Below are 12,119 nucleotides of genomic sequence, written 5' to 3'. Positions count from 1 at the left end.
CCAAGTCCGGGGCCAACTTCTACCCTAATATTGCTACTGAGTGTGTAAAAGTGTAATTTATTAACATTATCATTTAAACTTTAAAGAGCTATCTAATTCGTCAAAACCTTGTAATATCCTTACCATTATTAATAAATTGAGTTGTTTAAATTGTTTTAAATCTTCAAATCCAGCTGAACCCTTGTTGTTTAGCCTCTGTGAATATCTCTGGACTTCACTGTGATCCATATCCAATATACCTTATTAGCTCAAACCTACCTTTCCAGATTAAACCTACCCTTGCAGACCGGTTCGAATATGGTGCGATCTGCGAACTATATTTAATATCTCGATTCTCTTTCATGACAATGATATACATACCTTATTACCCTAACCATGAGATCAAGTGCCGTCTCAAAATAGTCCGGTTTGACCTTAAGATCAAACGTACCCTTTTGTTCTAGATCGAACCTATCTTTCCAGACCAAACCTACCCCTGCTAATCGAACCCAGCCTTCTAGAAGTAGATAAAACATAGCCTTCTAGATCAAACTAACGTATTCGTTTCACTTATCCCTCACATTCGCACACGTATCTGAGAGAAACGAACTAAGTAACTTAGTGCCTTGTCATCAACCTAATTAAACATAGTCACCAAACTGTTGTCGGCCCAAATTATGGACGGCCCTAACAAACTCCGAAAATTGAGAAGAGCAAGTTGCTCAATTAAAGGTCTCCCAATAGTTTCATTTCATCATTGGTAAAAAATTACTTGTTCAACTGTCAACTTGCAACTGTGTCCATCAGTCCTGTATTTAAATGATTCTCGACTAAATCGTAAAATTGAGGTTCCTGAGCTTGGAGCTGCATAGTTGATTAGACTGAGAGGGACAAAGAATCACAAAACTTCAGATATGAACTTTGGTACATACTAAAACATAAAAGGGTCCAGTACAGGTGATCAGCTGAAATTTTATTGTTGTTGACAGTCAGCCTTCGATCGACATCAGGTATCAACCAGCATTTCCAAAAACATACGAAGAGCTCCTAAAAGTAAAATTCAGCTACAATCCCTGATGTGAAGTGATTGGGATCGCACTTTGCAGTTCGGCTAAGCACCATGTTATACAGTATACAAGTATATTCGCTAATCATTACACAGTACTCACTACTTCCGTGACAGCTAAGTGGAATATTTGTACTTAATACTCTCGTACACGTAAAGCATTGTCAAATTTCAAATGCAATGGGAGAATCTAAAAATCCAAACTTATTATCGTGTATTGCATGTTGTAATTGTAAATGTAATTGTATGCAGACAATTGCCCAAAAATAAGCCGTTCATAATAATAGGTCTGATTTGGTAGCCGTCCATCTATTTATAAACAAACTAAGATCCTTCAGAACAAATGTAGCAGCTAACATTGTGTAGAAATAATAATAGCATGATCAATTATACAAGTGAAGCCCCCTACTATTTTGTGCTATACCCTCAATGATTATGTGGACCCTCCTTAACTCAAGGTTTCTTAAGTTCACTGCCGATATGCTCCCTAGTAGAAATCAATTTTACAGAGCTAGTCTATACTTATTATTTGACATTCGATATCCAAATAATCTGCAGTTGAGTTTGTGCTACATATTTCATGCCCTCTCTCAGCCTCTCTCTCTCTCTCTCTCTCTCTTTCTCTCTGCCTATCCCTATCTATAACGACCTCACGATATTCTTAGTTCTCAGAGTAGAGTTAAATATATCCCAGAGATGATGCCGACAAATAAAAGCACTACTCCATGTAAAGAAGGAGCTCAGTCACGTGGTTTAGGAGGAGCCAATGAGCGCGTCCCTCGCTCGTGAGGGAACCAGTCCTGTGTGAGCAGTCACGTGATCAGCAGCGCGGCCAATCACAGCGCTCTGCGTTGCTTTGTCCTCCAATCAGATTTCAGCAGGCCGATTTTAGCATACGCAGAGGGAGCATAGCTCATCGATTCAAGTTAGTGGCTGGCCTCGGTTTGAGTTGTTGGTTCTGTTTATTTAATTGATTGTTGTTTGCTGATTAGTTTATTTATAATGCACTCAGAGGAAGTGAGTGAATCCTCTATGAAAAGCATCAATACCTAACTATAAACTTAACTGCTTAACTTTAAGTTTTAAGTCGATAAAGCAATTTTATTGCTTCACCTTTTATCAATCACTTATTTCAATGATAAACGAGAAATTAATACGGAATTATATTAACAGAAAAACGTGGGAAATTTTTGAACTAATTGATAACAATCTTTAAGGATCGGCCTGATGATAACAATCTTTAAGGATTGGCCTTAATAACTTGAAAATATCCTGCGATCTGTTAAATTTGAGCCCATGTAATTGTTAGATTTGAACTGTTTTATTTTCAGATGCAGTTAAACGGACCTCCCCCTTCCAAAGAAGACAAGACAGCTGGTATTCTGTACATGGAACGGATATTTGTCGGTAATTTGGACAATGACGTAAGTTTACTTTACTAATATAACCCTGCAGATTGATATTATCTAAGGTTGCCCCCCTCCCCCAGGTTACGCTACACCACAGGCCAAAAAATATGGCCTTTAAATTTCGAGGTTTCAGTGCAATTATATTGCATTGCTACATTTATCGGCCACCTTTCGTGCTGTAGGTTGATATGCTCTATATTCCAGAGACTGCAGGTGAGACTAGTTTGATAAACAAACGCTAGTCTTTCTTCATTGTGCTCATGTCGTGACTGCGTCAATATTGTCACAGCATCTGTAACTCAGTTACAGTTACAGTGTAACTATAACTCCAGTCTCTACCTCTTACTATGGTAACAATGAATATCGTTTCAGATAACAGAAAGTATGCTGAACGCACTCTTTCTCCAGTTTGGACATTGTGAGTCTAAAATAATCCGGGAAAAGAACGGAACAAGCAAAGGGTAGGTTCATTTCCTGTACAAGCAAAGTGTAGGTTTATTTTCAGTACAAGCGTAATGTAGGTTTAGAAGCTAGGTTAGTGGCTGGCAGATGATTTCTCTTGTTTGGGGTGTACTTGTGATTTCTTTCCCAGTAAATCTGGTATCATCTACCTGTATGACTTGATTCCAGTATTAAAAGTACTTCGTGTTCGTTAAAACTTAAAATTTAAATGTTCTTCATTATAACATAGTCTTCAAGGGTTCGACTGTCACGGAAATGTTAACTGTAAAATTAGACTCTAGAACTCTAGAGGTTTCACTGCCAGGAGGACTCTTTAAAATTGGCAGGGAAATTTCTAGCCTGAGCGAGTTTAAAACCATATTTAAGTGGATTTTAACTTCTACATTTTGATTACACAGGAAGTAACTGCCAAATATAACAATGGTAACGTGAATGATATGATTCAAACAATTCTACAATTCTGCAACATGGACCCCAATCAGGACGTATTTGGTCAGCAGGTAGTTTTTTGTCAGGAGAAAGGAAAAAAGAAGTAGCAGGGTTTTCTCGTCTCTATTCAAATCATAAAAGTGCTCTAGTACTGATACTTAATACTATATAACACCCTCTACACAAATTTAACACAGCAATCCACCCTCTCTTATCGCAAATCTTATCTCTGTTCAAGATAGCAAGCAGCAGTTTGTACATCACTGTGGAACTCTGTTATGACGACAGATATTCAAGGTGTACATTGTTTAAGAGATAAATGATAAGATGGTGTGGTAAAATATAAGATATCAAGATAAACATTCCGTTTCTTCGAAACATTTATATCATTAAAAGAGCAGTAGATTTCTCGTAGGAGCCAACTCAGCTTTCCTGTTCTAAATGTGCTCAGATATGCGATGAGAGAAATTTGAGTCTTACGATTTTGAAAAACGAAATAAACCGTAAGGAAGGCATGTTCTCTACACACATAACCAAAGCTTTAATATTTCAACTGGTTCGATTCTCACTACACACTTTCCCGTTCATGATTTTGCAATGGTTGCTGATTAAGTTCAAGCACGAGCTGTACACTACTTTACTTTGTTTTGATAAAAGTTGCCATTAAGTTAGGCAGCTAGCGAGCATTCGTTTAACATGTTTCCCCGCAATGTTTTACTGAACAATTTCAACCATGCTTATTGTAGATCCAAATGCATCAATCAAATCAATTCTCAGGTACGGATTTGTCACGTTTAACGACGCTAAACCTGTAGAGGCTTTAGTTCAACAGGTTAGTTTAAGGATTACTGATTCAGTTACTATGGCAATTGGCAACTATGCCGTTATTGAATTTCATTAAATATAAATAACTTCATCATTCGTGTTGAACTTACCTGAAGGTTTCCGCACCAATGGCGATAACATATTAGAAATTAGAATACTACCGTTATTCTTTAATGATTCTACTTCAAATCTCGTCTGACTGCCTTGCACTGCCTCCCTGAGCACAACATTATGCCTCCCTACTCCCTAGCATAGTGCATAGTACAGCGGACTGCCTAGTGATGTAATTAACTTTCGTTTGCCTAATTTTTGTCAATTGTCACTGTGATCGAATTATTTCAATTCTTTAGCAACGCCCTGATAACTTTATCTTCATGGCTTTACTTATAGTTATGATATTCTTATTTCTAGAGGACAATAAAGCTGAACAATCGGACTCTGAACATCGGCCTGGCGATAAGGCGAATTAAACACCCTGAACAGATGAGTCAGATGCAGCTCCCTTACCCCATCAACCACCTCAGCAACTCAATGGTAAGTAGCCCCCTTACCCCATCAACCACCTCAACAACTCAATGGTAAGTAGCCCCTTACCCCATCAACCACCTCAACAACTCACTGGTGAGTAGCCCCCTTACCCCATCAACCACCTCAACAACTCAATGGTGAGTAGCCCCTTTACCCCATCAATCACCTTAAAAACTCACTGGTGAGTAGCCCATTCGGCATGCAGTAACCCCATCAACCACCTTAACAACTCACTGGTGAGCAACAACTCATTTGTGATTAGCTGATCTCTTACCCCTAATCAACCACCTTAATAGTTAATATATCATTTACATTTTAAAATAATAATACTATTTTGCAGGGGTACATGCCACCGCCCTTCCCCTACGTTCCCAACTCTGCGGGTCGTGTCGAGCTACTTACTCTTGGTAACCAAGGAAACCTTTTGGGTAACCATGGAAACGCTGCCCCACTTCTTGGTGCCCCAGCGGCTCATCTTCCCGCTTGGTCTTACGTCCCACATTTCTAATGATTCCGTCAAGATTGTAGTGCGGTTCATGTACTACTTCTGTTTAATTAAACAGATAGCATAAACAAGTTTTATTAGGCTGATGCATTTATCAAGCTGTTTCGTTTTACAATATTCGATTACTTTACCTCAGCTGCTTCTGTTGAGCGATGTTTGAATTTTGATTTAAATTTGATTTATGATGATTCATTTATTACTGCATTGACTAGTTAAGCTAGCACAATGTTTTTGTTTTCACTAGGGTTTTGTTCGCACTCTGTAAGTGTACACAAGCAAAATATAATTATATGTCTTTCCCGTTTCCACAGTGATGGAGTTTATTGTACTCTGTTCCCTCGACAACTGTACAATGTTAGAGATGTATTTTAATTGATTGCCGATTTTACTCTTAGTCGCTTGACTGTGAGAAATTTATTTGCATAAAATCGTTTGAAAACCTTTCGGGAATTTTTCAACAAAGATTTGATATTTTCAAGACCTGAAGAATCTGAATATAATAACTTCAGTATCAATATTTTAGTATTATCATGTATCATCAAAAATGGAGTTTAATATTAAAACAGGGAGCCAACATATTTAATTTTAATGACGATGTCAATCCTTCAAAGCTCGTAGCTCAGCTAAACAATATTTCTCATAAAATTAAAAGAAATATTATTTTCAAATTTTTAAAAACACAAGATTCCACCTGGCCTTGCACCTTGTGTGAACAGTGAAATAAGTCTGACTAAGCTTATTACGATCTTAACGGGTGATACTCGTAAAATATTTGTTTCAGGACCGTCGACGAGTCCAACTCGGTGTCCTGGTAGGTTATAAACCTACAAATTACGATCCTGTAAAAATTATTTCAAAATTGAAAATATTCAATATTTTAGGAGTTAAGTTAGTTTTCACTCGTAGGTGGGAACTCTACAATAACTCCAACAGGGTGGGCCAAAAGTCAGTGGGCATACGTCATGGCCTTAATAGCTCAGTCACTGAGTGACCAATTGAAATAATTCTTTCTGGTACGATTTACTACCACCACTGGGTCGAGGAATTTGTCAAATCGAAAAATATTAGAGTTCATTTTTTTCAAATGAAGGTTCATTTTTACATTTATTTGATAGTTTGGATAGTCTGAACGAGCTAAATTTTATTGAATTTTGTTTGGCCATTCGAATTACGTTTGTCCTGAACAAATTATAGTTGTAGCTTCTCGTATCGACGTATGGACGAGATACGAAGCATAACGAGTTAATTCATTACGTGTGATCAGGTGATTGGCTTACCTAATCACGTGATAAGGTCACCCCGTTAACCAACCCATTAAACATTATGGGAATCGTTAAGGCTGCCCAATTAAGGTGTCGTGTCACGGTGTCACATAATCACCCAGTCATGAGTCAATTTTGTTAACGAGATACACAAAATGCTTGATAACTTAATCATTTATAATCCGTTTCACGTCATTTTTCAGACAGATGCAACATTTAACAGGCGTCCAGCATGTTCAGAGAGAACAATATAGCCATAGGTGTTTTAATTTTGAATGGGCGTGGTCTAAAATATTCGAATTTTCAAATTTTGACGACGGAATCCTCGAACCAGAAGGTACAGTGTCAGTATGCCATCTGAAAAGCAACAGCTCTCAAATATAAAACACGGCGGAGCTATTAAGGCCAACACATGCCCACTGACTTTTGGCCCACCCTGTACAGTGTACTTAAAGGCATTTTATTTTTAAGCAAGAAATTACCTGTTTTTCGTCCTTTTTACACTCTTGGCCTCGCAATGCACAGGAGGCCCACATACAGCTCGACGTTATTCTGCTACACGGTGAATTTGCATTATTGACACTTAGAGGCAACTTTTGGTACCAAATTTATCGAAATCAGAGACAAAAAATTCTCTGCCAACTTATGGCGTTAATACTACAAAGTTGTGGAACACAACAATAAAATTGAAAATAATCTTGTGCGAGGGTAGGGACCCAAATGTCGTTTCTAACCCAAATAAACTTTAAGGAGGCTTCTTATATCAGTAGCCGCACCTCCTTGCAGTTGCTAGGTTTCTGAACTGGAATTCTATGGGCTTCCAGACGGCCAGACCGAGTATTACCATCCTTACCTGGGGACCTCAGGCTATCATGTTTAATAATAGAGATTCGGCGGAATGACAGGCTGAGCGCCGCCCAGTAAAGTAACACCATCCCGGATCCTTTTACTTTTAGAGTTCATCACAAGTAGCACCCACATTGAAGATCTTTGACACCCAGACACACCCCATTGGGACAAAAAGTGGCGGCTGATGACGTCACTTAAAGCTCAGTTATAATGCCCTCAGGGACGTTATATGTGATAATGTTAGGGGGTGCACGATAAAAATAAACTTGCTCGGATTTTCAAAATTTTTGTACCATTGTTTTTTAGAGACTGTGAGAATTTTCACAGTACCAAATTTGTCATACCTTTTTGGAATGACCGGCGAGTTTCGCCTAGGTGCCATATTTGATAGTGCGCGGCTTTTGGAGCAAAATTAGGTGTAAAAGTCGCGTAATTTGACAAAATTCGTTGATTTTTGTCGTATTATTCTGTCATATCTTCGGTTCCTGAACATGAATCTTGCTGAAAATTTGTCAGAACCTTCTAATCATACTTAACTACTGAACCTAATTTAGTTGGGAGAGATTTGCCTTGATTAAGAGGTCGAAAAATGACAAAATAGGTATAAATTCGTTGATAACTCAAATTCTGACAATCGAAATTGAAATTGCTCAAACTAAAACTAATTTAGGTTCAGTAAAACATAAATGTTTACGTACGCTGACCAAATTTCAACAAAATTGTTGTATGGGAAGTATTATAACTTTTTCAAAAAAGTTCGGAAACAATCAAAAAGTTTTTGATTGTTTCCGAAATAATGTGCTGGCCGAAATACGACCTAAAAAACCATTGAATGGTCAGCGCGCGCATTTTACGGTCGATGGCGCACTGCCTAACAATGTGTCATGAGGGTGAAAAGTGATAACGCTAAATTTTTCTCAGGGAGCATTATCAAAACAGGTATAAGAACAGCGAGAGAATACTTTCATTTCTCGTAATACGTTTCCGGCTCAACAGTTAATTAGTTTCAAAACAAATAACGCTGGCGTTCTATATATTAGACACTATATTGTATCATGCGCACGTATCACATTACACGCCTTCCAATCGGAACAGTCGGGCATTATAACTGATAATACTCACTCTATCGGGCCGCGCAAACCCCCTCACTACGTTCGGGTGTTATCATGCGCGTCCCTCAGAGCGCGAGAGCACTATATTTATTGCGTTAAATTACTCCTCCAGATCCAGCCTTATAATACTATCACTATTAGAAGATATAATATTCCAAACAAGTACAGGGGGGACCGGGGAGCCAAAAGTCAGTACCCATACGTTGGCCTTAATAGCTCAGTCACTGAGTGCCCGCCCGATTGGAATAATTCTTTCTGGTATGACATTGACTTGGAGGACTTCGACGCGCCGCGCAAACTAGCATTCTTGCTTCGTAGATCGTTGCTCTGCTTCGCAGAGCAACGATCTCGATGGGTTGACATCGTCAATCAATGGTATGACTTACTACCACCACTGGTTCGAGGAATTTGTCAAATCGAAAAATATTCGTGTTCATTTTTTTTCAAATGAAGGTTCATTTTTGCAATTATTTGATAATTTGGATAGTTGAATCAAGCCAAATTTTATTGAATGGTGTTTGGCCATTTAAATTACGTTTGTCCTGAAAAAATGAGAGTTATAGCTTCTCAGATGACCGAGATATGAAGCATAACGAGTTTGTTCATAATCTTTACGCGTGATCAGGTAATTCGGTTGACAGTTGAGGCTAGATCCGCATTACGAGAATCGTGCAGAGAGCCCAATTACGGTATCGTAATTGGGTAATCATTGAGTACCAAATCAATTTTGCTAACGAGATCATAAACAAATTGCTTGATACCTTCGTCATTTTAAATCCGATTTGCACCGTCTTTTCAGATCATATTTCCGATTAAAAATAAATGACCTATTGCAATATGTTATAACGGAGTCTCTAACATGTTCACAAACACTAGTATAAGCGATTCAATGTTGACTGGGTGTGGCCCAGAAAAATCGAATTTTCAAATTTTTGTGACGGAATCATCGAACAAGTAGTAGTAGTATAGGTACAGTAAGCCATCTGCAAAGCATCAACTCTCAAATATAAAACATGGCGGTGGTACAAGACCCAACGTATGGGTATTGACGTTTGCCCCCCCCCCCCCCCTGTATAATTGTACGAATACTAATGCCATTTCATAATAATAACATTAACTGATAACTTAATAAGTTTGATGAAGGTGCAACGTGATAGTAACGGACAGCAAACACAAAAAGGTAAAATTTATGATATTTGTTTACTTCCAACTTATACTTATAGTTACTGTTGTAAATAAATAACTTTCAAAACCTTTCAGTAGCATCGATAATAAACTTAAATATTATGCTTTAGTTGTTAGAATTGCGTCGACGATCAAGTTATTGGGATGATGCAGTTGATGATAACAATTGCCTTATGCCTTGTTGGATTAACAATCTCGGGGCTCCCTGTGCTGAATCTAGGGCTAATTCTTCAATCTCCAGGACAGACATTGAAGCTGTTCAGCCAATACAAGGCAGAGGAGCATCTCAATTTCGGCGCTAGTGAAAACAAGATTCGGTTTCTAATATTCAAGAAGAACGCACAGTTGGTTTCAACTTTAAATTCTGCACCAGAAGAAACTGCTAAGTTTGGACTAAACTTCTTTTCGGCTTTGAGCAGCGGGGAGAAACAGAAATGGCTCGGACTTAACACAACAGGCCTTCCTTCAAACCCTAAGTCAAATATCCCTTTGCAGGTCTCATCTAAACTATACACTCCCAAAAGTGTGGATTGGGTAAAAGAGGGAGCGGTAACAACCGTAAAGAGCCAAGATTCGTGTGCTTCTTGCTGGGCGTTTTGTGCTGTAAGTGCTATGGAATCAAGATACAAAATAAAGTCAGGTAGATTGAGAGCCTTCTCGGAGCAAGAATATTTAGACTGCACTTATTCTCAGGGTCGACAAGAAAGATACAGGAAAGAAGATGGCTGTACCGGCGGGTTGTCTTCCACGGCATACGATTACTCAACAGATCACGGGGGTAGACTTGCAGCTGAAAAAGATTACCCTTACGAGAATAAAATGGGCGAATGTAGAGGAACAAAAACTCCAAATGCGGCTGTTGCGTTCAAGATCGTTGGACGGAAAATGCTGCCCGTTGGCGAAAGTTCTTCCATCACAGCTCTTGCCGAAGGTCCTATTTGGATATATATACAAGTTACTAATACGTTCCATGCTTACATGAGCGGTGTCTTCAAAGACACCACTTGCATTGGGAGTCAAATTAATCACGCAGTGACTGGAGTTGGATATACTGAGAAATACGTGCTTATCAAGAACTCGTGGGGTACAACATGGGGAGACAAAGGTTTTATAAAGGTAGCAAGAAATCACGACAGCTGTGGAATTTGGACACGCAACGGCTACCCGATACTTAAAGCAACAGGGAAGAAAGACAAAGGAATAAACGATAAAAAGTCTACATATGTTGATGAGGATTATGAGGACGATGAGGATAATGAGGACGATGAGGATAATGAGGACGATGAGGATAATGAGGACGATGAGGATAATGAGGACGATGAGGATAATGAGGACGATGAGGATAATGAGGACGATGAGGCCGAGGATAATAAAAACGCTACATGCAATGATAAGAACAGAGGTTGCGTTAAAGATATGTGCAAGCATACAGCATTCGTTTCAGAGTGGTGCCGGGATACTTGCGGGTACTGCAAAATAAAATGCGAGGATCAATATTCCGACTGTAAACAATTTTGGTGCAAATATACCTACTTTGCTAAAGACCAGTGCCAGAGGACATGTAAAATGTGCGAGGAGAAAGATGGTGAAGATGGAAAAGGGGTATGTAACCCTGGCTTGATAAGGTGCCCAGATGGAGTGTGTAAACACGAGCACATGTGTTAGGATTGCCGATTATGAGAGTTAGAAATTCGAAATAAATTCGTAAATGGTAAACACTGATGGTCTCATATTTTTGTTATGCTTTCGAGTTCGATTATGATGAGGTACTACTACTTGATTTTCATATTCATATTGCATCTAACGATTCATTATCTAATTACTTGTCAAATAACCTTTTTCTCGTCCAATTTATCTTTTGGAAACAAAATAAAATATACACAAAATGGTACTACAATTAAGATAACAAAAATAATATCATCTCAATCTGGAAACAAGCAGACCGTGCATAAGACTGGAAAAATAATTTATTTTTTGTAACCTATTTTATTTATTGCATAATAACTTTTTATATGTTTTTGCTTGTAGTACTAGTTGTGGCCCTACTCCCTCTGTTACAGAATATACTGCAATGGTGCAAAATATCCGTGCTAAATATATATAAATATACAATACGATCGTTACAGCTGCGGATTTTCTGCTTTTTGGTACTCTTCATAATCGTATTGGTTTTCTGGTGTAGATATGACTTTGAGTTTGGATTGATAACCTTGACATAACAAAAAGCATACTATCACTTGGCGGTAGCCCGCTCTATTGAAAGCTCGGGCTATGATACTTGTATTGGTCTTGCGACTTGCTTGGTCTCCCGTTAATGTTGAACTTGAAGACAACGCAAACAGTTCGCCTTGCAGTTTTTGAATACGTATATTTATTTTCGCGTCCAATTCAATTGTTTTGAATTTGTATTAAATCCACGAACAACTGTCTACCAGATCATATAACTGCATAATAACAGTATCCCCTGAATCAAGGAACAGGTGTTTGTGAATAGTTTATTGGTTACCA

At 38.4% G+C, this 12,119-nt stretch overlaps 2 protein-coding genes across 2 annotated transcripts; both read left to right on the top strand.

Moving 5' to 3' along the window:
• The first annotated feature begins 1,950 nt into the window (after nt 1-1,950).
• On the top strand, nt 1,951-5,748 carry LOC134818459 (protein boule-like). Its single transcript, XM_063828028.1, has 6 exons — nt 1,951-2,062; nt 2,377-2,469; nt 2,827-2,915; nt 4,123-4,177; nt 4,582-4,704; nt 5,039-5,748. The coding sequence occupies exons 1-6, from the start codon at nt 2,048-2,050 to the stop codon at nt 5,204-5,206; spliced, it is 543 nt and encodes a 180-aa protein (XP_063684098.1). The 5' UTR covers nt 1,951-2,047; the 3' UTR covers nt 5,207-5,748.
• A 3,882-nt stretch (nt 5,749-9,630) lies between these two features.
• LOC134818188 (digestive cysteine proteinase 3-like) lies at nt 9,631-11,433 on the top strand. Its single transcript, XM_063827628.1, has one exon. It carries the CDS (start codon nt 9,756-9,758, stop codon nt 11,274-11,276), a length of 1,521 nt encoding a protein of 506 aa, XP_063683698.1. The 5' UTR covers nt 9,631-9,755; the 3' UTR covers nt 11,277-11,433.
• Nucleotides 11,434-12,119: the final 686 nt, after the last annotated feature.

The sequence above is a fragment of the Bolinopsis microptera genome, chromosome 7 (assembly GCF_026151205.1).
Source record: "Bolinopsis microptera isolate Bmic1 chromosome 7, MBARI_Bmic_1.0, whole genome shotgun sequence".
Classification (NCBI taxonomy): domain Eukaryota; kingdom Metazoa; phylum Ctenophora; class Tentaculata; order Lobata; family Bolinopsidae; genus Bolinopsis; species Bolinopsis microptera.
Note: the sequence above shows the minus strand (reverse complement) of the source record. Positions and strands in the feature narration are given on the sequence as shown.